General features: G+C 45.6%; 1 protein-coding gene and 2 non-coding genes across 3 annotated transcripts; all 3 read left to right on the plus strand.

Annotated features, from left to right (window-relative positions):
- Nucleotides 1–6,829: 6,829 nt before the first annotated feature.
- On the plus strand, nucleotides 6,830–19,448 carry pabpc1b (poly A binding protein, cytoplasmic 1 b). The gene is made up of 15 exons (XM_066674295.1): nucleotides 6,830–7,532; nucleotides 12,249–12,442; nucleotides 12,548–12,663; nucleotides 13,234–13,373; nucleotides 13,474–13,568; nucleotides 14,348–14,485; nucleotides 14,860–14,955; nucleotides 15,381–15,653; nucleotides 15,843–15,933; nucleotides 16,278–16,388; nucleotides 16,877–17,025; nucleotides 17,605–17,689; nucleotides 18,195–18,325; nucleotides 18,865–18,963; nucleotides 19,062–19,448. Exons 1-14 carry the CDS (start codon nucleotides 7,340–7,342, stop codon nucleotides 18,955–18,957), a joined length of 1,905 nt encoding a protein of 634 aa, XP_066530392.1. The 5' UTR covers nucleotides 6,830–7,339; the 3' UTR covers nucleotides 18,958–18,963; nucleotides 19,062–19,448.
- LOC136700561 (small nucleolar RNA SNORA5) lies at nucleotides 16,027–16,162 on the plus strand. Its single transcript, XR_010803777.1, has one exon. It is a non-coding gene; the product is annotated as a small nucleolar RNA SNORA5 (small nucleolar RNA).
- Nucleotides 17,289–17,424, plus strand: LOC136700562 (small nucleolar RNA SNORA5). Its single transcript, XR_010803778.1, has one exon. It is a non-coding gene; the product is annotated as a small nucleolar RNA SNORA5 (small nucleolar RNA).
- Nucleotides 19,449–25,086: the final 5,638 nt, after the last annotated feature.

Genomic DNA, 25,086 nt, shown 5'->3' on the forward strand with positions numbered 1-25,086 from the left:
TTCTCCCTGTGTCTGCGTGGGTTTCCTCCGGGTGACTGTCTGTGAGGAGTGTGGTGTGTTCTCCCTGTGTCTGTGTGGGTTTCCTCCGGGTGACTGTCTGTGAGGAGTGTGGTGTGTTCTCCCTGTGTCTGCGTGGGTTTCCTCCGGGTGACTGTCTGTGAGGAGTGTGGTGTGTTCTCCCTGTGTCTGCGTGGGTTTCCTCCGGGTGACTGTCTGTGAGGAGTGTGGTGTGTTCTCTCTGTGTCTGTGTGGGTTTCCCCTGGGTGACTGTCTGTGAGGAGTGTGGTGTGTTCTCCCTGTGTCTGTGTGGGTTTCCTCCGGGTGACTGTCTGTGAGGAGTGTGGTGTGTTCTCTCTGTGTCTGTGTGGGTTTCCTCCGGGTGACTGTCTGTGAGGAGTGTGGTGTGTTCTCCCTGTGTCTGTGTGGTTTCCTCCAGGTGACTGTCTGTGAGGAGTGTGGTGTGTTCTCCCTGTGCCTGCGTGAGTTTCCTCCGGGTGACTGTCTGTGAGGAGTGTGGTGTGTTCTCTCTGTGTTTGTGTGGGTTTCCTCCGGGTGACTGTCTGTGAGGAGTGTGGTGTGTTCTCCCTGTGACTGCGTGGGTTTCCTCCGGGTGACTGTCTGTGAGGAGTGTGGTGTGTTCTCCCTGTGTCTGTGTGGGTTTCCCCTGGGTGACTGTCTGTGAGGAGTGTGGTGTGTTCTCCCTGTGTCTGTGTGGGTTTCCTCCGGGTGACTGTCTGTGAGGAGTGTGGTGTGTTCTCCCTGTGTCTGTGTGGTTTCCTCCAGGTGACTGTCTGTGAGGAGTGTGGTGTGTTCTCCCTGTGCCTGCGTGAGTTTCCTCCGGGTGACTGTCTGTGAGGAGTGTGGTGTGTTCTCTCTGTGTTTGTGTGGGTTTCCTCCGGGTGACTGTCTGTGAGGAGTGTGGTGTGTTCTCCCTGTGACTGCGTGGGTTTCCTCCGGGTGACTGTCTGTGAGGAGTGTGGTGTGCTCTCCCTGTGCCTGCGTGGGTTTCTTCCGGGTGACTGTCTGTGAGGAGTGTGGTGTGTTCTCCCTGTGTCTGCGTGGGTTTCCTCCGGGTGACTGTCTGTGAGGAGTGTGGTGTGTTCTCCCTGTGTCTGCGTGGGTTTCCTCCGGGTGACTGTCTGTGAGGAGTGTGGTGTGTTCTCCCTGTGTCTGCGTGGGTTTCCTCCGGGTGACTGTCTGTGAGGAGTGTGGTGTGTTCTCCCTGTGTCTGCGTGGGTTTCCTCCGGGTGACTGTCTGTGAGGAGTGTGGTGTGTTCTCCCTGTGTCTGCGTGGGTTTCCTCCGGGTGACTGTCTGTGAGGAGTGTGGTGTGTTCTCCCTGTGCCTGCGTGAGTTTCCTCCGGGTGACTGTCTGTGAGGAGTGTGGTGTGTTCTCTCTGTGTTTGTGTGGGTTTCCTCCGGGTGACTGTCTGTGAGGAGTGTGGTGTGTTCTCCCTGTGACTGCGTGGGTTTCCTCCGGGTGACTGTCTGTGAGGAGTGTGGTGTGCTCTCCCTGTGCCTGCGTTGGTTTCTTCAGGGTGACTGTCTGTGAGGTGTGTGGTGTGTTCTCCATGTGTCTGCGTGGGTTTCCTCCGGGTGACTGTCTGTGAGGAGTGTGGTGTGTTCTCCCTGTGTCTGCGTGGGTTTCCTCCGGGTGACTGTCTGTGAGGAGTGTGGTGTGTTCTCCCTGTGTCTGCGTGGGTTTCCTCCGGGTGACTGTCTGTGAGGAGTGTGGTGTGTTCTCCCTGTGTCTGCGTGGGTTTCCTCCGGGTGACTGTCTGTGAGGAGTGTGGTGTGTTCTCCCTGTGTCTGCGTGGGTTTCCTCCGGGTGACTGTCTGTGAGGAGTGTGGTGTGTTCTCCCTGTGTCTGTGTGGGTTTCCTCCGGGTGACTGTCTGTGAGGAGTGTGGTGTGTTCTCCCTGTGTCTGCGTGGGTTTCCTCCGGGTGACTGTCTGTGAGGAGTGTGGTGTGTTCTCCCTGTGTCTGCGTGGGTTTCCTCCGGATGACTGTCTGTGAGGAGTGTGGTGTGTTCTCCCTGTGTCTGCGTGGGTTTCCTCCGGGTGACTGTCTGTGAGGAGTGTGGTGTGTTCTCCCTGTGTCTGCGTGGGTTTCCTCCGGGTGACTGTCTGTGAGGAGTGTGGTGTGTTCTCCCTGTGTCTGCGTGGGTTTCCTCCGGGTGACTGTCTGTGAGGAGTGTGGTGTGTTCTCCCTGTGTCTGTGTGGGTTTCCTCCGGGTGACTGTCTGTGAGGAGTGTGGTGTGTTCTCCCTGTGTCTGCGTGGGTTTCCTCCGGGTGACTGTCTGTGAGGAGTGTGGTGTGTTCTCCCTGTGTATGTGTGGGTTTCCTCCGGGTGACTGTCTGTGAGGAGTGTGGTGTGTTCTCCCTGTGTCTGCGTGGGTTTCCTCCGGGTGACTGTCTGTGAGGAGTGTGGTGTGTTCTCCCTGTGTCTGCGTGGGTTTCCTCCGGGTGACTGTCTGTGAGGAGTGTGGTGTGTTCTCCCTGTGTCTGCGTGGGTTTCCTCCGGGTGACTGTCTGTGAGGAGTGTGGTGTGTTCTCCCTGTGTATGTGTGGGTTTCCTCCGGGTGACTGTCTGTGAGGAGTGTGGTGTGTTCTCCCTGTGTATGTGTGGGTTTCCTCCGGGTGACTGTCTGTGAGGAGTGTGGTGTGTTCTCCCTGTGTCTGTGTGGGTTTCCTCCGGGTGACTGTCTGTGAGGAGTGTGGTGTGTTCTCCCTGTGTCTGTGTGGGTTTCCTCCGGGTGATTCAAACACACCATTCTACCTTAAAAACCCAGAGTTTAGAGCTGCATTTACCCATAATCAGAGACGTTCCTTTAAACACTACAGCTTAATAAATGTAGCAGCACACACGGTTAAACCTTTTTATTATTGGACATTTTAAATTTGTGTCAAAGGAAACGTTCACAGTTGTCAGAGCAAAAGTGAAGTATGTTCATATGTTGTGCACCAGCCTGCTGAACTCATACTATTAAGAGCAGTACAGAGGGTATTCAGTATACAGTATTAGTGCATAGTACACAGTTGGGAAGCAGGGAGAGACAAGGCAATGGTTCATCAGACCTTGTGTTTACACGTTTGTGGCCCGCCCTCTCGGGCACACGCTCTCGTTACATAAAGCATGTCGGCGGACCCCTGTTCGACAGTCTGTGCAAAAAGCTTGGAAACGTCAACATGTTTGTTTTGATCTTTTTTAAGTGAAAATACAGTGATTGACATGTCCCCATACACACAACGGTTCACTGAGTCAAACACACTGGGGAAATCACTACATACATCACTCTAATCTCAGTCTGATCAGTCTGATTAACCTAATCTCATCAATCATTTCCCCTTCAACAAACAGGTCACAGTTACAGTGAGTGACGTGATCATCTTTTACTCCATCCCTGAGCTCACCCTCTGTTCATTTCCACACAGTTCTGTTAATGATTTCTTAAAAAAACAAAGGCATTGAGACTTCTGTGTCTTTTCTCTTTTTGACTCAGTATTTTATGAATTTAAACAGAATTTAACTCGAATCAAATGAGTCATTAAACCACACTCTGCGTCATTTTTGAGTCCAACCATGAGCTTCAGCTTCAAATGACACTTTTAGAGAAGACTCACCATTCCAACTCCAGCCGTAGCTCCCTACATACACAGGGCTGACTCTCTATCAATTAATGTAACCTTTCTGAAGCCAGTCTCTATCTTCAACTACAGGACCTTGTTTTTACGTCTGATCTGAAGAACAGTGTCCCATTATCCAGCCGTGTCCTACTGGTTAGAGAAGTGGGCTTAGGACTGGAAGGTCACTGGTTCTATCCCCACAACAGATTTCACAGAAGGAAATGAAAATGAAGGAACAGCACTGTCCTCCTCTCTCAGGCCACGGCTCCTTGGAAAAGGCACCTAACCCCCAACTGCTCCCCGGGTGCCGTGGACGGCTGCCTGCATGTCCGGGCTGTGTTCACTGCTACAGATGGGTTCAACCTTTTGTACTTTTGTAAAATAACAAATAATAGCACATTTACACTGACATTTATTCAGTAAGCTATGTCCAACACACACTAACACACCACCACCACGTCACATCTGCTCTGTGGGGGTCCTGAGCGCTGAGGAACAGGGGGGAAGGGAGCTAACTCATACATAAGTTTCAGTGAGGACAGCTGCATTTCATCTACAACACGGGTGAGATACAGCAGCAATAACCCATGGTTTTAGCTGAATTCAAGCAGCTGAAGAGGGAAAAGGAGGCAGGACAGGATTCTCTACAAATGGTGCTTTTCCACTGTATGGAACCTACTCGACTCGGCTCTTTTGCTTTTCCACTGGCCTGGTCCTGGTCCCTGGAACCGGGTACATTTTCAGTCCCAGCTCGCTCTCGATCTGTGAGAACGGAGGGTGGAGCGTGAACTAAAACCACACGCGAATACGTGATGAGTAAACAGCACCTAACTTTACCACCGCTGCTGTTGTGGTTTATTTAAAGAACTTCAGGTTTCATCCCGTCCAGTCCTGCGGCTTTACACTGGGGGGAAGGTATGAACGAGTCAGAGGAGGTGTGAAGGCTTGGTGTGGAGGAGGTACGGGCGGTGAATGGTGGTGGCTATTGTCTTCCTGAGGTGGCGAGACCGCTGGAGACGGAGTAGACAATGGGGCAGGAGGAGAGTCGTTATCAAACCTTAGAAAACAGGTTTAACTCATTGGCCCATTCACGTCTGCCCCCTGTCGTGGCTCTAAACCTGCGTGGATTAAATCACATGCATTGCTTTGCTCTAATTTGGTCTCCAGTTTCGTCCTATACCCCCCCTTGGTTTTCTTTATCCTTATTCTGAGTTCTGCTCGTACCCTCTTCAGCTCTTCCTTGCCCCCTGACCTGAATGCCTGAGGTTTTTGGCTGCTTGTGACCCAGGGCTTGTTGTTGGGGTTAGCAGGGTACAACAGAGTCCACACAGAAGTTGATGAAGTCTGTGACTCACGTTGGAATCTCATCAATGTCCTGATGATGTGGTTCACAGAGAACATCCCACTGTGTGGCCTCAAAACACGTCTACAGTGATTCCAGACACTGCCATCAATGCACTGGGACACTGTTCCTGGCATTTTGGACCAGACCGACCCACCACATTTGATAACACCTTTATGGTCTTTTCGGTCTTTGAATGTGTAACCAATGAATGTGCAGCTCTTTAAAACCACGTACTTACCATCATTACATACTTCTAGAACGTCTAGTTTATTAACATTATATAAACGTATACTCCACCACTCCATCAGAGCAGTGACTCTAACAGAGGCAACAGACAAAAGTATATCATTTTAAAATGTGTGATTATCTTTCATTTCTCTACATTGTCCCTGAACACCCACATAACAACTGAGACATATTTCCAGTTCCAAAAACGTAGCGTAGCCTTGGCCTGGTCTACCACTCGCCCCACAAACAATAACAGTATAATAATGAAGAGAGAATGCTGCTCAGTTATGAGGCTATCGAGTTCAGGATGGAAGACATAGAGGTACTAACCTAGGCTTATTTTCTCCTCCAGTCGGTGCACACAGCGCCTTATAAACAGCCGCTAGTGCTAAGAAGGCTATTAGCTTATTTTCACCTGTGTTTACAATTCAAACTTGGCCATAGAACATTAGCCAAATCTATTTTATTGAAGTTTCACCATTTTATCAGATTTACCAAGGGGTCGGGTTGCTTTAACCGAAACCTTACTCAGCCTGAGTGTTCTGAGAGCAGTCCAGCTTACTGCAGGTTCTACTACATGTTCCTGTTCACAGTGAGTGCCAGAACCGCAGTGGAACCTGACCATGACCAAGAGAGATCAGCAAAGAATGTTCTTCCTGGAACAACTTAAGAAACTGAACCAGCTGCAGAGCCTGATGATCCAGTTCTGTACAGCTATCATAGAGTCCATCCTCACTGCGTCCATTACCATCTGGTTTGGTTCCTCCTCCTCCTCACAAGAACAGGCCAAACTTCAGTGCATAATCAGGACGGCGGAGACGATCATTGGATGTAGTCTGCCAGCGCTTCAGGACATAGACAACAGCAGGGTGATGAAGGGTGCTGGCAAAATTACAGATGACCCCTCTCATCCTGGACATCACCACTTTCAAACACTTCCCTCCGCCAGAAGTTTCAGGGCCGTCAAAACCAGCAGAACCGGACACGCTAACAGCTTTCTCCCCAGAGCTGTAGCCCTCATCAACCACAGTGGACACTTCGCATTTTAAATTTAAACTAAACTGAACCACCACACTCCCCTACTGTATTAAAATAACTCTTCTCTAATGTACAGATGTTTAAATTCTGCTTTATTCATGTCATTCTGTGATATTCTGCATGCTGTAGTTCTTCTATAGATATTTTTACTGGCATATGCACGTATTCACACATCTGCTTAGGTCCTCTCCATGTCTCTTTATTATTATTCTTTCTTTATTTGTTGTATTTTGTTTATGTTACATGTCATACATGTGTGCTCCCACCAAAACACACTCCTTGTATGTGTAACATACTTGGCGAATAAAGTGATTCTGAGTCTAAACAAAAGTATGCAGAACAACAGATGAACTACAGTCTGTAATTGTGAAACGACAAAGTGCTCCAGTTTGATGAGAGGAGCCGGTGAGTGTAGAAACAAGGGGTGGTTGTAACGTTATGGCTGATCTGTGTGCCGTATAAAAGTGAACTTCTCACAGTCACACCGCCCCCTCCCCTGATTGGCTGTGAGTGGTTCGTTCCGGTGACGTAGCCGCCCCAGCCTCTGTGGTATAAAAGGCTCTGCGCTGCGGCTCCCTCCCTCCCCGAAGCCCCCGGCTGTTAGAGCGGTGTGAGTGCGTGTGTGCTGCGAGCGAGGCACACATTCTATAAAAAATAAAAAAATAACAAAAAAATTTAAAAATCTTAAAAACTCTTAAAAAATCCCCCTTTTCTCCCTCTTTTCTTTATTTTTGTTTTCCTAAGGAAACCAGTCGGTGAAGCAGGAGCTGAGCTTTATAGCGTTTTCAGCTCGGAGAAAGTAACCAAGGCCTGACGGAGGGAAGGAACCCGGCTCAGTTTTAAACGATAACAGCAGTTTTTTAAAGGTTTCATCTCTTATTTTCTTAAACTAGCTCCTCCTAAACCGTTCCGAGATCCGTAAGGCGACGTTTTAAGGCGAGTATTGTTTTTAAAAACAGGTATTTTTAAAGCTTTGACGTTAGACACGTTTCTAGGCTCGGCGTTAGCTGCAGTGCTAAGCGCAGCGTGACCATTGGAGAGAGCGACAGCGCAGAGAATTCGAATCCAGCTTTAGGTCACTCGAACCCGGCGTGGAGTGAAGATGAACCCCGGCGCTCCCAGCTACCCGATGGCGTCCCTGTACGTGGGGGACCTGCACCAGGACGTGACCGAGGCCATGCTGTATGAGAAGTTCAGCCCGGCCGGAGCCATCCTCTCCATCCGCGTGTGCAGGGACATGATCACACGCCGCTCGCTCGGATACGCCTACGTCAACTTCCAGCAGCCCGCGGACGGTGAGCTCATCAAGTCTTAGAGAAGGTTAACGGGGTCGGGGCCTGTTTATTGTGTGAGGGAACAGTACCCATGAACTTTACATGTATCAGAAGGGGCCTGTCTCCTAGTGATAGACCCTTGTTGGAGTTTTACAAAGTTAAAGTGTAAGAGGTTTTGGGAGGGTTTAACCTCTTCAGTCCCCACCCCCTTTACCATCCACAATTTAATCATCTACAACGCAGATAAATCTAAGCTCACTGTTGGGTTTAAGTTATCTAGCTAACTCATACATCCTGGTGTGTTGTGGGGCCACTGCGCAGTTAGAGACAGTGCTCTAACAGGGCTGATCTTGTAATGCTAACAATCAGAGACCCTTATATTGATCAGTAGTTTTAAACTATTTAAAATGTTCTTTATGCCGTTCTTTTTGGCCAGGCTCGGTGTATTTTGGTGTCTGAGTGGGTCTCTGCATTTCAAATTGTAGTAAGGCTCTGGCACCTCCAAGCCACTAGGTGTCAGTGTGGTGACGTATTTGAAATCAGGGCGAAAATGGTCTGTTTCTTTAAGTGTACATCGCAGTGCAAGACTTTGGCAGAATATTTGACACGGTCAGCAGAGCGGCCTGTGGTGTGTCTTTAGTTATAGGTCAGAGGACTGCGTTGGGGGGTTTTATTTGGTAAGTACTGTTGGGAGGGGGGGTCTTATTCACATACAGCAATTCATCGTGGTGTGTGAACAAGTGCAGGACATTTTGAGTACAGTAAAACAGTTAAAATAAAGGAGTAAATGGACAGAAGAGCAGATATGAGCTTTGGAAGAAGAGCCAGGGGATTGGAAATATAGGGTCAAGTGTGGGACAGTCACGTTGTCCTTGAGAGTGATGTGTACATACTTAGGAATTAAGTTAATTGAGTAAATTACACAGCACAGATGTACAAAATATACACAGTGCACCAAGTAAACACACTGGACTAATACACGAGGAGAAATGTGTTAAAACGGCTATACACTGGGAACTAAACACATTACACATAGCACAAAGACAACACACGATAAAAACAAACAGGAAAGTAAAGATGAGAGTAAGCAGAAGGGACATTAAATACAATAATGAACAAAAAATATACAGTAAACAATCAGTGAAAGCAGTAAGCACAGTACAAGAGACGCCAGATGGTAAACAATCAGGACTCTTAAGACTGAGCTGTACAATGTATGGGTTAGACACGGCAGTAAACAGGACTGTAAAAACAGTCAACATGTCCGACACTGGTCCACAGAAGCTCCAGACACATCAGTAAACAGCACCCTGGAGACTCATCTGAGCTTCACATGAATCTAGATACAGAAGTGCATCATGGTTAAAGCAGTGTGGCTGTAGCCCCGCAGTGATTTGGTGAGTGCTGCTGCCTTGACAACAATGCCCCCCCCTCTATTATAAATGCAATAATAAGAGGTCCTTCAAAGGCCCAAAGTACTTTGTGTTTAATGCTTTATTCCTCAGTTTTCAGTCACAAACGCGCGTTCTAAAGTATAATCCAGCGTTTAAGGCCAGATGTGTGCCGTTTGTTTCCCCACGGCTGTGTACAATGTTTAGAATTGTTGATTTGAATTAGCACTTGATTCCTGAACTGATTCACTCAATGCGTCGACTCTACATTCATTGTCTAAGTTCCTCAAAGCATCCAAACACAACAGAGCGTGTAATTCACAAAGTGTCAGTGTTTTTTTTTGTTACACCGAACAATGACTCGGTTCGTTTCTTGTGCTTTGATTCCCAATGGGGGCGGGGCTGATGTCACTTTCTGTTTTCTAGTAAATCTGTTTAGTTTACTACATCAAACGTGAAATACCCAGGGTTTTCCACAAAAAATCTTTGTTGCCATGTCACCTTGACTAACCAATGTTCTGCAGGAAACCCGGGGTATTTCACAAATGAGGATTTGAGTTTCACCAGATAACTTCAGCCCAGTTCAAGCCTGTCCATTAGGAACAGAGTTAAGGGAGATCCCTATTGGACAGTCCTCCTTCTGGGTTTGTTATGCCCCATTTACAGAACGTGTAAACTTTGTCAACAGTGCCATCTGACCCAGTGTCCAAACCTGCATCCTTAAGGGAGCAGAGGTCAGAATGCAGAAGTGTCCCCACAGCTCTTTGAGTGAGGACATGCATAACATCGCTGTCCAGTGGAAAACATGCATCTCCAAAATACCAACTACAGAAGGACCACCTTAACTTTAAACGGACGTCAGTGTACTATGGCGCGTGACTATTGGACCATTTATCATAAATTTTTAACACAGTGTGAAGGACAGCTGCTGTGTTCAGATGACGTAGTGGATTCTTCAATAGTTTTATGTTCACTCACTGCAGAAACAAGCAGTTACACTCTACAACGAAATTCTCACTTCGCCGTTCCCCCAGTTACCGAAAACTAGACTATAAACTAAACCTCCACAAAATGGAGGCTCATGGGTGTTCTTTGGAGAGTGATATTAACATTTCCTGGGAATAATTAACACTATTTTGTGAGTAGTTCTTAGAGCCTTTAAAAGTGCCCGCACACTTCATCCTGCACTGCTTTCCACAGGGCAGCCAATCAGAGTGGGGAAATTGCACATTACAGTTGCGTGAGCACATTGTTTAATCCTGAGACAGTGGTTGGAAAGGATTCGGTGCAAAACAAACTGATTGTTTGGCACAAAGTAAATGGACACTTTCCTCAGGTCACTGAGTGATGCTGTCACTCTCTGCCTTGAACAAGGCACATAACCCCCAACTGCTCCCCGGATGCTGAGGTGGCTGCCCATTGCCCCAGGTGTGTTCACTGCCCCTAATCCTGTGTTTACTGTTACAGATGAGTTGAATCCAGAACTCCTTGTACTGCTGTGCAATGACGATTTAAACAGGTTTCATATTTTCACACTGAACTGAGACATTGGAAAGGGGTCGGGTAAAAATGACTCATGATGAAACCACACAAACCAGTGGAATATTTTACTCACACGCCTCAAACATCAGTCCTCCTTTAATATTCGCCACATTCAACAATACAGGATCATTCTAATGTCACTTTCTTCATACAGTCTTAGAAACCCATGCTGTTTGTTTAGGCCGATTAGATCGCCCTCTGTAGACCAAGCCCAGCTCTGATCTGACTTACACGGCTGCTGTTCTGCTTTAAGCAGCTCAGTACTCAACATTTTTACCCGGTTATTATATTTGACGTTTTTATCCATTTATATTTCTGTGTATAGTGTGGCTGACACGGGCCTCCTGTGACATGGGGCCTGCTTGCTGCTAATGCTAACCCTGCATTAAGCTCATTAGTGAAGGAATGGCTTTAACAGGCTCAAACGCTGAATCATAGGTCTTTTTAGGGGTCGTTTAGATGAGGACACATTCACAAAGCTCGTACTCAGTTTGGGTTTAACGAAAGGCTGGATGGTGGGTGGAGCACCAAAGAGTGGAGGACCAAGATAAATGTGCATGAGCCACCCAGACCGGGATGGTTTTAGTAGATAGTCAAATAGACTGGAACTGGTGCGTTAGGAAACTCTGGGATATTCACATTGATGTAGAAACTGAAATTCCAATTAATGTGCGCTTAAATCAGTGAATTAAAACGATATACACTGCTTTGTTGGTATTCAGTCAGTTTTATGCATCGTTGGTGTTCAGCTTGCGTTGTTCTCCTCACTTTTGGTTGTGATGTTAGATTCAGGTCTGGGGATAAAACAGCTCTTAATTTATAACTGAAATGTATTACACCACAATAGGCAGCACTTTTAAAATGGACACTGTCCAAATACGTGAAAGGGTAAAAAGACACGTTTATAATAATGTTGAAAGCTCAGCAGACCATTAGTCTGGTCTTAAATTCATATAAAAATCATACCTTATGTTTTCACCTCCTTAGAAAGTGTTGGAAGTGAAACTGACTCAATGTTATGGTCCCAGATGATGCCATAAGGTTTGAGGGCTTTTGAGATTAGAGCACTTTTTAAGGTGTCATCTCTGAATGTACCTCACAGTCTGGAATTTGTACCTTGAGGTCTTTATGGTGAATCAGAGGTTACATATTGACAGGCTTCACAGACATGCTGCTTGGGCCACAGTTTACCAGCACATCTGGAACTCTTAAAGGACTTTGAGATTGCCCAGTTACTTGGATGATTAGCTCTCTCTTGTGATCTTGTGATTGGCAGTTTCAGCTGCAATGGTTCATGAGTTCTGAGCCTTGTGTGGTCACCAAGAAATTGTGTATCGTAGTGTTAATATATTAGCTGTGATGTCAGACTCCTGGCTAATGGTGAAATCGTTCTCTGTTGCGTTAGCTTTTCATGTGATGTCAGTCTGAAACTGAAAAATATCTATGTTCTCAGTTAATTGTCATATAAAGGCATTGCTTGATTTCCTGTTTCACGTCAAAGGCAGAGTCCTTGCTTCCCCAGGGCCTTCTGTCAAAACTAACAGCTCACTCAGCACCCCTGGGAACACTGAATTATAATAATAATTATTATTATTACTGTAGTAATTATAGTGACAAAGGGATCAAGGAAGGTTTTGTTTAAGACGAACCCATAACGAGGAGTACGTGTCCTTCACACAGAACAGCATGTTTAAATGGTTGGCAGTGAAGGTCCCGGAGTGTTTGACTCACAGCAGTTTGAACAGAGCTCACACTTACACTCTGATTCCTGTGGGCTAATCTTCCTTCCCTCATTCCCTTTCAGCCGAGCGTGCTTTGGACACCATGAACTTTGACGTGATCAAGGGCAGGCCTGTCCGCATCATGTGGTCTCAGCGTGATCCGTCACTGAGGAAGAGTGGAGTAGGTAACATCTTTATCAAGAATTTGGACAAGTCCATCGACAACAAGGCCCTCTACGACACCTTCTCTGCGTTCGGCAACATCCTGTCGTGTAAGGTAAGGCTCCTCGGGCGCAGGTGGGCCGTTTCCCCCGTGTATCTGTGGATTTCACGCATGACTGCTCGTGGTGGCCGCATGACTTTGATTTGTCTCCCTTCTAAGGTGGTTTGCGATGAAAATGGCTCGAAAGGTTACGGCTTTGTGCACTTTGAGACCCAGGAGGCAGCTGAAAGGGCCATTGAGAAAATGAACGGCATGTTGCTCAATGACAGAAAAGTGTAAGTGAGCTTTTAGCACCAGCGTCCTGCAGTCGGTTATCCCTGCTCCATTCACAGATGCCTTCTTTCATAGCCAGACTGGCGAGGCATGGGCAGGCTTTACACGATGAGTCATGTCTGCATTATTCAGAAATATTAGCACACCGCAGTTTCCACATTGTTTGGTCTGGTCTGCTATGGCGTTACCTACATGTCACCTGTGATGTCCAGTCTGAGCTGGAGAATGTGTTCGCTAATCTGAGTTAAACCAAACATTGGCAAATCCCAAATAATGTTACCTCATTACAACATGGCAGAATGAGCCCTTGTCCGTCCAGAGAATGTGACGACATCTACTCTTTATTAACATAACTACAGCTTTAAGATCATTTCTGAAAGAACTCAACTGTGAATGGACCCTGGATAGAGCACACGGACTCTGTAGTTGTTAACTGGTGTGTGTAGATACTAACAAGCACTCTGTGTAAGGCATTACAGAATAGTCTTGTGCTAAAGTGTTTTATTCTCAAAAATTAGGCTTTAATGACTGTAATTATTGCGTTAGTCATCACTGAACCGTTGTAAATGCAGGTTTGTGGGGCGCTTCAAATCGCGAAAAGAACGCGAGGCTGAGCTTGGAGCCAGAGCCAAGGAGTTTACCAACGTCTACATCAAAAACTTTGGGGAAGACATGGACGATGAGAAATTAAAGGAGGTCTTCAGTAAATATGGTGAGTCTGTATTTATTAATGAACACCCGATGCCTTGAGAAGCCGTGCTGGTTGTGTTCTCAGAGCTGTAGAAAGACCTTTTGGTTTTGTCTCCTCTTAGGCAATGCCATGAGTATCCGTGTGATGACAGACGACAGCGGAAAGTCAAGAGGCTTCGGTTTTGTCAGCTTTGAGAGGCACGAGGACGCTCAAAAGGTTGGTTTATATTCGGACTGATTTTACCCCTCTTCAGGGTTGTTTTTTGAGATTTTGCCTGGAGTTAATTTCCAGTTTCACATTTTATTCTTAGTACTTCTGCAGGAAGTTGGTCAGATATGATCTTAATCCTGATCTGTCAGTTTAAAACTCGCTAGATGTTTGCAGTTGGCTCTCAAATCATAAACAGCAAATAAACACAGCAAGAGATGCATCTTCTAATTCAGCCCCCTGACTGTGCCCCAGTTTGCCCCACGTTTACGCTCCCTTCGATAATCGGGTCTGATTCTTGATTAAACACAGTTAGACCTTCTGTTGTGGGTCTACAGTCCTACCGTACAACGCTCCTGTCCCTCCATGGCCATAAGTGCAGTGCTGTTAGTTGATGAAGTCATGAACTCAAGTTTCACTCGCCAATTAGACATTGTTCTTGTTGAAATCACTGATTGTGGTTAATTCCAGTGAAATGAACAGGTTTTTGTGAACTGTTTCAGACTGATTTACTGTAACCATGGCTTAAGGAAATTACATGGATGGTTTCTGCATTTATTCTAGCTGAAGGAGCACAGGCCATTAGTCTCCAGTTTGCCTAATGCTAAAGGCTAATTATTACTTACTTACAGGGTGACAGAGCTAATGCTTTGTGCATGAAGCAGACAAGACCTTCACATCTTAGCATTTTTAGTGTGTAGGGCTTTTTAAATCTGCTCAAATTCCACTTTAAACGAAATGGTGAGGAACGTGCTCTTCCCCTTCACTCACTCCCTGGTCTCCTCCAGGCTGTGGACGAGATGAACGGCAAAGAACTCAACGGGAAGCCGATCTACGTCGGCCGTGCTCAGAAGAAGGTGGAGCGCCAAACCGAACTCAAGCGCAAGTTTGAGCAGATGAAGCAGGATCGTATGACTCGTTACCAGGTCAGTGTGAACTGAAAATACATTTGTTAAACCTCCTATTTCAGCAATGTCAAATGTGGTGTGACCTCCTTAGTGGGCTGCACTGGCTGCTACAGCAAGGAGGTAGTCCAGGGACCCATCTTCTAATGCAGTGGATATTGGTGATGCATATGGCTATGTATAAATGTTGGCTCCTCACTCTACACCCAGATAACGTTCTAGAGCTGCTTATTTCAGACATTGAGAACCTTTTCACCATTAGCTGAGCTTCACCAAAGCTTTATTTTGTGAAAGTTTCTGTCTTTTTCTGTCTGTCTCTCTCTCTCTCTGTCTTTGTCTCTCTGTCTCTAGTATATCTTTGATTGAGCTCCTTCTAAAAGCTGCTTCATTTGTAGGGTGTCAATCTCTATGTGAAGAACCTGGACGATGGCATCGATGATGAACGCCTGCGCAAAGAGTTCTCACCTTTTGGAACCATCACCAGTGCCAAGGTATGCATTTGATCCTCTCTGCAGAGTGTTAAATAGAAATGAACCCCCTCACACAACAGACCCATTTTAAATATTGAATATCTGCCCAAAGCAAGGCCCTGATTTTAGTTGTTTAATAAACACAGTGAACTAGACCACGTTTTTGCAGAAAGATTGTAGGGTGTCATGTGCTTGACCCGTTTCTGAGGTATAAACCCAAATATAAACAGGGTCTGCACTTCACTTTACTGCTCACTGACCCTGTAAGACCCACGGGTTTAGAGCCGGCTGCAGGATGAATGACTGTTACCTGTTTTCCGTCCATAAAGCCCTTGATTTACAGCATCAGGTTTTGTTTAAAATAAGTTGACACTCATAAGACCAGTGTTGGTGATCTTTCCTCCCCAGTTTTATGACTCATGTCTCCTCCATTCTCTCTTCCTCAGGTCATGATGGATGGAGGCCGCAGTAAGGGCTTCGGTTTTGTCTGTTTCTCGTCTCCTGAGGAGGCAACGAAGGCAGTGACTGAGATGAACGGGAGAATCGTGGCCACAAAGCCTCTGTACGTGGCTCTGGCTCAGCGTAAAGAGGAGCGACAGGCCCACCTCACTAACCAGTACATGCAGAGGATGGCCAGCGTTCGCGCCGTTCCTAATCCAGTCCTCAACCCTTACCAGGCTGCCCCGCCGTCCGGATACTTCATGGCCGCCATTCCCCAGGTCAGTGTTTTAAAGAGGTTCAGTGAAGTGTCCTAAAGGTTTGGATTACAGATGAATCAATGACTGCAGGTGATGCAGCTTTAGACAAAACCATGACCCTAGGACCTTCTGACCTTTCTGAAATTACAGAAGAGTGTCTTAATCACTGTGTACGGAGATGTTTGGTTTTAACAATTACTCTCACCCTAGGCCCAGAACAGAGCTGCATACTATCCCACAAGTCAGCTGGCTCAGCTCAGACCAAGCCCACGCTGGACCACGCAAGGCGTCCGACCTCAACGTAAGAACACCCCTTAGACACCGGTTTTGTTCTGTCAGTTGGCTCACTTTCAGGAAAACCGTACCAGCTCTGCACTGGTTGAACCCGCTCCATCGCAGCCTTGTCAAATTCGGTGTGACCCGCTCAGTGGGCGACACCGGCCAAAACGGCTGCTACAGCGAGGAGGTAGTCCATGGGCCCCATGTTCTTATGCAGTAGATATTGGGGATAAATCGGGCTATGTACAAACACTTGATTCCTTGTGTGTGTGTACCTCTGCAGACACTTGGATTAAATTAAGTGTGTGAAGACTGTCTTGAGCTGGATCTGTTTGGCTTTAACAAAGTTGTCTTCCTTTTCTCCAGACTTCCAGAACATGCCGGCCACCATGAGGCCCTCGGCTCCCAGGCCCCAGACCTTCAGCGCCATGAGGCCGGCCTCACAGGTTCCCAGGATGATGTCCACTCAACGAGTCGGTGAGTGGCTCTTTTGGGTCAGCCATTGCTTTAATCCAGTGGTTTCCAAATGTTTTCTTCAGTGCCTCACTTTGAGTAAATATTTAAGCCCCCTCCACTCTGACCTTCAGCTTCCAGATTCCTCTGGGATTATTTAAACACTAATTAATTTTCCCAGTAAATCAACTTCAGAATGCAGTCATTGGTTTGGAGAGGAGGTTCTTACGTTGGCAGTCGTCCTGTAGAAAGGATGGGTGTTTAGGGAAACACCAGGGTTTGGGGGAGGTGTTTGTCAGGACTTGGTGTGTAGCGTCAGTCCTGTTTGCCTCTGATGCAGAGTGTGTATAAAGTTGGGTTTAGACCCACGTCAGAACTCCTCACCAACTCAGTCTCTGCTTCTGTTCAAGCGAAGTCTTAACAGCGAGCCAGTGAACTCGCTCAGAACACTGGAGTCCTCTAAACACTGTGGTCCGTGTACATTTAATAAATCTCTCTCTCTCCTTCCCCAGCTGGGCAGACCATGGGCCCACGTCCTGCAACGGCTGCAGCCGCCGCAGCTGCAGCTCCAGTGCGCAATGTCCCACAGTACAAATACGCCGCAGGAGTGCGCAACCCACAGCAGCACATCAACAACCAGCCTCAGGTCTCCATGCAGCAGGTTAGTCTCCCAGTTTCTGTGTGAGAAAACATGCAGGTGTTTGCCGCTCGGATACGCCGGCAGACAGCTGCAGTGTCCAAACCTGAATGCAGGGTAAAAGGATTGGGAACGATAGCACTTTACCCTCACTCTTGAAGAATGAATGCTCATCGTTGTTACATAAAGATGGGTCGGTGCCAGTCGTGGTACAGGTCCATATTGTTTTGGTCTTTGGCCGTGACAGAGCTGTCCTTCTGTGAGCGTCTGAATTGATCCTATTCTATCGCAGCCTTGTCAAATTCGGTGTGACCCGCTCAGTGGGCGACACCGGCCAAAACGGCTGCTACAGCGAGGAGGTAGTCCATGGGCCCCATGTTCTTATGCAGTAGATATTGGGGATAAATCGGGCTATGTACAAACACTCGATTCATGTCGGGTGCGTGTTCCTCTGCAGACACGTGGACTACGTTAAATGTATGAAGACGGTAATGTTTTCTCCTCTCACTGTGATGTTTGTGAATGACCACAGGAGTGTGCTGCTCTGAGGTGGTGGTCTCCTCCATGATGAAACACTAATGTGATCCTCTCTCCTCTTTACAGCCTGCTGTGCATGTGCAGGGTCAGGAGCCTCTCACAGCCTCAATGCTGGCTGCAGCACCTCCACAGGAGCAGAAGCAGATGCTGGGTGAGTTTGAGAAAGCATTGCTTCAGCAGAAGATTTGTTTGAATGCCTGTTGGAAAGGTTTGTGGTTGTGTCCAAACAAAGAGCTCAGTACGAGTGAGTTTTATAGTGGTCCAAAGATCTGAGCCACTGCTTTTCTACAGCTGTTATTTATCATGGGTTTTTAAAATCTGGATAAAGATTCCTCCAAGTTAAAGGTACCCACCTGAGAAGGACGTGCTGAACCATGCTTTTAAGGTGGAAACTTTGGAACATATCCTCGTTAATGAGCTAGGGTTAGGGTCTTTAACTAGGACTAGTTGCTCTTTAAACTGAAGTAGCGTCAATCTTGGATTTCCTTTTGTCCCAAATGCTGCGTATGAGCAGGGGATATTCTCCGTACTGTCTTTACCCCTGAAGAATATCATGAACACAGATGGACTGAAGAAATGTGCAGTGAAAGCTGTGCTGAGGTGTGGTGACCTTCCTCTACTTTCCCAAAGCTAAGATTTTTAACTTTATTTTCCAGGTGAGCGCCTCTTCCCACTGATTCAGAACATGCACCCGACTCTGGCCGGGAAAATCACCGGGATGCTGCTGGAGATTGACAACTCTGAGCTGCTGCACATGCTGGAGTCCCCAGAGTCTCTGCGCTCCAAGGTCAGTACCTCTCTGAATGACTGTCTGCTGAGAGCATTCCTGAGCCCCAGTGTTTTAGTGCAGAGAGAGGGTACAGGGCCCTGTAAATACAGGGGAGAGTCGAGCTCCCGATATCAGACCCCCTTTATACCGAGCTGTAATAGTTCACGATGCTCACAGCTCTGTGGTCTTTTACTTGGACAGAGAACAGACGTTTGACACTAGGGCTGCATCGATACTTGGTTTGTGATACATTATAAAGATTAATATTACTGTGTGTATTCACATCCCTATTAAATACAGCAGTGTACACTATTACCATTGTCCTGCCCAACACTCAAGCCCTCTAACTGGACCCAGTTTAAAATAAATCAGGGTAAATCAGCTGTTATAAACCTGTCTGTGTGAAACCCTCTGCTGTAAATGGTCTGGAGCCCTGTGATTCTGGGTGTGATCTCGACCCTCGAACCCTGACAGCGATGAAGCAGTTACAGGAGGTGAATGTAGCTCTTGTCTGTTCTTCCTTGTGGTTGAGCTGTGCTCTGAATGCGGTGTTGCAGGTGGACGAGGCCGTCGCTGTGCTCCAGGCTCACCAGGCTAAAGAAGCCGCTCAGAAAAACGTCACCAACTCCGCCGGCGTGCCAAGCGTCTAAGCCGAGGTAACGTGCACCTCCTGCTCTTTGTCAGAATTATGTGGCTGTTAAAATACATCCAGGTTGGAGCTGACCCCTCTCTCCCTCTCCCTCTGTTCTTTCAGGGGCAGAACTTTGAAACTTGCTTCACCGAGGGGGAATTTAAACTTTAAAAAACACAAAACATTGCAAAAAGATTTAAAACAGTTTTAAAAAAAAGAGAACGCAACTCGACTCTGCCAGGTCTAGAGAACGCTGGGCCTAGTCTAGTATATTTAAAAATACAATAAAAAAACAGAAAAACGGAAAAATAAAAAATGTAAAATCTGGTGTTTTAAAGATTCCATAAAAAGAGAATGGGGAGATCAGCCCCAAAGCATTCCTTATTTTACTCCTGTTCTTTTGAGAGAGCCTGCTGTCCCAGGAGGAGCGGAGGGGACACATCTACACCGGCGTTTGTGGAAAGTTCTCATTGAAATATTTGCTTGCTCCAATAAACTAATTAAAATAGAGTCCGAGTCCTTCCTTCTTCCGGGGGTCACGTGGGTTTCGGGGATTGTTTCAACGTGAGACTGACGCTCTTATCCACTGTCAGGAGTGCCTTGTCTGTTCAGACGTGTCCCTGAGAGAACAGAGGAGGCTAAAATGTCTTCAGAGTGAGACACGGCTCGGTGCTGACGCCTGGAAAAGAGAAATACACTGACCCCGGTGCAGTACTGAAACTGATCACCTCCACATCATCCTTCAGAGAGTAGCTAAGGGTTAAGTGTCTAGTTCAAGGGAACTTCAGCTGTGGGTGTTGAGGGAGCAGAAAATATGTGTTCTTCCCTCCCCTGCCCCTGTGGTTCCTTCCTGTCCAAGGGGATAAACCATGGGTCTTCAGCTCCAGTCCCACTCCTCTTCAGACCTTTAGGACCCAGCTTCTCTGTGGAGCACCACTAACACGGTCCAGATGATGGCGCTCTGCAGAACTGCTGTGGACCAGTCGCCTGCATCCAGTGAGCTGTGACTTCCACCTGTAACTCTTCACTGAATCTCTACAGTAACGGGGTAAACCGGCCTGCAGCATGGCACCGTGTTTAAAACAGTCTGGGGGTGCCTCCTGTAGAGAAATGTCTGGAACAACCTTCACTACAGATAAGAGCATCTGCTAAATACTGTAACTGTCAGTAGTTTTGAGGTTGTTTGAGGCAGGGAATACACCCTGGAGGAGGCACCAGTCCTTCACAGGGCAACACAGACGCACTTTTTGTCATTTGTCAGTAGTTTTTGAGGTCACTCATGTACCTCCAGTGGCGCACACACCTCCGTTTGAGAACCACTGATTTAAAGCAATGAGCTCAAACATTTAGTGACGTGCTGTGTTACTTGTACAAATGTACAATGAACCTTGACCTCTGCACAGCTCTGTTCAGTTAGTTGCGGAGGTGACTGGACTGCACTGTGAGGTTCTGCTGAGGATGCTGGAGCACTTTTAACACGTCCATGGCAGTGACACCACACACCTGAGCAGAGGGTACTGGGGGAGCACTGGATGGTTCCAACTTTTGTTCAAGACACTTCAGCCCCCTCCACTTCCTTCATTGCTCCCCTCCTGGTTGATGGGAGTGAACCAGTGACTCTTCTGGAGTACACTTCTCTAACACTTGGGCCACTGCCGCCAGGGAACTGCTCTTCAGTTTCCTTTCCCCACACCTCTACAACAATGCACTGATTTCTTGGAAACTGGAACTCATGAAGCAGTCAGTACTTTCACTATCGAACAAGAAGCCTCACTGAGAAGGGTTTTACTGGCAAAGCGAGTTTTAAATCACTGTGCTGTAAGCTCTCAAACCTGTTCATACCCCATCGCTCCTGTCGGCACTCTTTACACCACCCCACAATCTCCACAGTCACAGCCCTTCACACTGGAGATGGTATTCAGAGCATGTATTTTGCTTTTTTCGTTTTTAAACTAGCATTATTTTTAATTTTCTACTTCACAGGGACACATGGTGCTTTCCATTGTGGGAAACACTTGTGAAGAATGAACTAATAGAAGTGCTGTAAAATAATGTAACAAATTCATAAAGAACTTTTATTGCCAATAAAAAGTTGCTGTTGTGGACAACAGATATTTATATCGAGGGCATCAGTTTACTGGGCGCAGGAAAATGTTGCTGTGCCCCACTAAAATCACAGCGGTAAAAAGTCAATTTTATCCTGGATTCTTGGGAAGAACAAAGAACTAACATCCTGTGAAAATTTACCACGAGACCTACATTTCAAGAAGGTAACCCTCTAAAGCTGTGGATAGTGAAGATGTTCACAGAGAATGATACTTTAAAAGTACATTTTACAGAATTAGCCTCAAGGTTTTGTTCAGAGAGCAATGGCTTATAAATGAAGTTGATTGAAAGTGCATCAAGAGTGACAGTAAGAGTACAAACAGGGAAAAAGTCTTGGCTAATTAGGTCTTAACTGCTCAGGCATCTAAAACATGATGGAGTTACACCATCTATAGTCTGGATTTAAGCCAAATACTGACTGAACTGCTACATTTCAAGTAAATCCTCATACTCAGAGGTTGCCAAGTGTCAGAGGAGGGACAACCGGTGATCAGTAAACAGTGTAACTGTTCAAAAACAAAACCAACAGAGGCTTCGGTTTCGTTTCATGGTTCACGAGGGTAGGGCCTCCTCCTCTGGATCCTTCACTCTTCTCCACAGCTCAAAGACCACAGACAGGTGAGTGAAGAGAGGACACTCTATTTAACCCATACCTTTATATTTAAAATACAATATATTTTTAAATAACAAAAACATGTTCTGACACAGCAGCCTACAATTTTATTTGGTAATATTTTTAATACTGTTTGGTAGTTAATAAGTAACTGTGCATGGACTTATGGACTAATAATGAATAGTGTTAGTTTTATTACTTTTTAACATTAGTAATTAATAAGAAATTATCCAAGAGTTATTATGTAAGACCTGAATCATTCATTCACTATTACCTACCTAAGTGATTTAGGTGTTAATGTAGCACTAGTGATTAGTCCCCCTACAGTAAACTATCGCTACCAGTTTTGCTTGTGTTTATTGTCCTGTATATGTACAAATATGTGTATATTTTAACACAAATAAATGTAAATTCTATCTCTGCTGTGTTGTATTGGTGTTAGTTGGCTACTCAGGATCTGTGTGTGTACTTATGTCAAATCATTTTTATTATTATTTTTTTTACAAATACATTTTCAGATTTTGTTTGTCGTGCTCTTATTTTGAAGTCACAGTTGGCCTCGAATTGGTAATATTTTTAATTCTACATTAATAGATGCAGCTGTTTCCACGGATATTTAAGGTGGAACTGACCGTTGAAGCAATTGGGCTAGCTAATTCTAATTGTGCACAGATTAGTAGCTCTGATATAACATACACAGTTTAATATCTAACAGCATTATTCTTAAAATAATTCCACATATAGTTACAGTGAAATGAGTGTCAAAGAATTTTAGCTTAAGCAATTTAGCTATTTTAGGCTAAAGGGGATGTGGAGTTTTTTACTTCTACTACTACTACTACTAATAATAATAACACCTCAACGTTAAAACAACTATACATTATAAATCATAAATAAACTATATCAACTACAACAACACTAAATATAAACAACAGTGGGCTTTTCAAATAATACACTGTACAGAACTGAAAACCATTATTTTCAAATAAATTTTGATTTATTAAAATGATTTTCAGCTTGTGTTTATTCCATAGTTTCTCACAGATCCTACCTTCTACTATTTTAAACAGTATTAAATATTTTGCTGATTAATAATTAAAAAATAATCACTCTCATTCTCTAGGGATACAGTAATCAGCCGTAATGTTACTCAATGTTGCCACACTCATTTTCTATTCTCTCAGTTCCACTGACCACAGAGAAGCACTTTGTAGTTCTACAATTACAGACTGTATTCCACCGGTCTCACACTCACTCGTGATACAGTCACATATTGAGGAGACTGCAGTTCATGACATAGTCGCATATTTTCAATTATGATTGTGATATTGTCGCATAAAATGTAGAAAATATACGACTATATCACGAATAAGTGAGAGACCGGGTTGAATATAAAGGAGGCTGTTTCAATATTTTGGCCGACCAGTTTATTTAAATATGAACAAACATTTAAATAATAAATTTATTTATAAATGTATTATTATTATTATTATTATTATTATTATGCCTTCATTTATAAATATTTAAAGAAATACTATATAAGAATTAGCTTTTCTTTTTGTCTCTTGAGCTCCCCCTACCTGTTGCTGACTGTAATTCACATTTAAAGTACTGTCCTGCAATGAAGTCTCACACACACACCTCATTCTCTCACACGCACACGTACACACCTCTTTTGAGCAGAGGGATATTCACATCTGTCACAAACAGGGTTCCAGGGCTTTAACAGATAAAGGCACACTCTCTGAGCAAATTTGACAAACATGTGCACGTCTCTTTCTCTCTCTCTGAGCTGAGGGATATTCACATCGGTCATGACTGGCTCTTGGGCTTTTAGTATAAAAAACACGTTCTGGACATTCCGGACATAAACACATACACATTTTTAACTGAATGAATGTCCAACTCTAAAAAGTGAGCTAATACAGCTAAAGTTAGCACTAGCCTTCATTCATGAGTGATTCTAAAAAACATGATTAGAACAATGTCTTCAACAAAACTTTGTTTCCACCCACACAAAGTGTAGCTGTGGCCATTTTAACCACATAGCAACTGGAGAAAATCGCTTATTGCAAGAGTCAATGTCTAAAGCCAAGAAGTGAGCTAATCCAGCTAAAGGTTAGCAGCTGCAACCCCTGGCTCACTGCTCAGTGACTCATCATCATCATCACTAACTGACACAGCAACACATCAAGGAAGGGCAACAACATGGTGTTAGTTACTAGTTCAACACAGAAGAAAGCGTCTGTCTTGTGTCATGTCTCTCAGCTCACTTCTCAGACTAAAGTCAGTCCAGTATTTACTCTTGTACTCTCTGCCTCTATTACTCCTCTTTACTCCAGCCTCCGCCATAATGTCACTGTCAGTTCTTGTAGCAAATTAAACACTTGTGAGATGAAAACAGTTATACAGTTCTCGCAAGAGTTCTCAGTCCCATGGTGACAAACCCCACACAACAAGGAGAGGGGCTATATTCTGACATTTACATTTCAGACGAACATCACAATCATTTGAAACTGTCATTTTAAGTTCACTTGTCTTACTTGACAATTTACTGCCACCTAGTGGCTTGGACGTACAGAGCTTCTGTTTTTAAACTGTTTTAAAGGAACGACAGGTAATATTTTTATATTAAAATTACGGTGGCGCAGCAGGTAGTGTCGCAGTCACACAGCTCCAGGGGCCTGGAGGTTGTGGGTTCGATTCCTGCTCCGGGTGACTGTCTGTGAGGAGTTGGTGTGTTTTCCTCCGGATGACTGTCTGTGAGGAGTGTGGTGTGTTCTCCCCGTGTCCGCGTGGGTTTCCTCCGGGTGACTGTCTGTGAGGAGTTGGTGTGTTCTCACCGTGTCCGCATGGGTTTCCTCCGGGTGCTCCGGTTTCCTCCCACAGTCCAAAAACACACGATGCAGGTGGATTGGCGACTCAAAAGTGTCCGTGTGTGTGTCTGTGTGTGTCTGCGTGTGTCCGTGTGTGTGTGTGTGTGTGTCTGTGTTGCCCTGAGAAGGACTGGCGCCCCCTCCAGGGTGTATTCCCGCCTTGCGCCCAATGATTCCAGGTAGGCTCTGAACCCACCGCGACTCTGAACTGGATAAGGGTTACAGATAATGAATGAATGAATGTACTTGGGGGAATAGAACCTCTGTGATTGCTGCTCTGGGTTCAGCAATGCAGAAACTGCACTATGTAACTTTTGGTGGAGGTAGGAGTGCACCCCCTTTCCAATTTTGCCCTTTGAGTTCAGGACAGTGTTGTAAAAATTATTTGCACTCTGCTACTGTAGGGGGAGCCCAGGAGCAATGACTCTTCATCTTATATAGTTACCACTTAAAATATCAAAAAATATTACAGATTAAAATAATAATTATTATAATTACAATACAGGGGAGACCACTGAAGGAAGAGACAGTTTAGCAGCCAGCTCTGTTCAGG

Source organism: Hoplias malabaricus, chromosome 6 (assembly GCF_029633855.1).
Source record: "Hoplias malabaricus isolate fHopMal1 chromosome 6, fHopMal1.hap1, whole genome shotgun sequence".
NCBI lineage: Eukaryota > Metazoa > Chordata > Actinopteri > Characiformes > Erythrinidae > Hoplias > Hoplias malabaricus.

Excerpts from the sequence above, each read along its gene's own strand:
- pabpc1b (XM_066674295.1), top strand. The coding sequence starts at position 7,340 with ATGAACCCCGGCGCTCCCAGCTACCCGATGGCGTCCCTGTACGTGGGG. Across the intron at positions 12,443-12,547 it reads GCAACATCCTGTCGTGTAAG|GTGGTTTGCGATGAAAATGG; the intron begins GTAAGGCTCCTC and ends CTCCCTTCTAAG. Across the intron at positions 12,664-13,233 it reads TTGCTCAATGACAGAAAAGT|GTTTGTGGGGCGCTTCAAAT; the intron begins GTAAGTGAGCTT and ends TTGTAAATGCAG.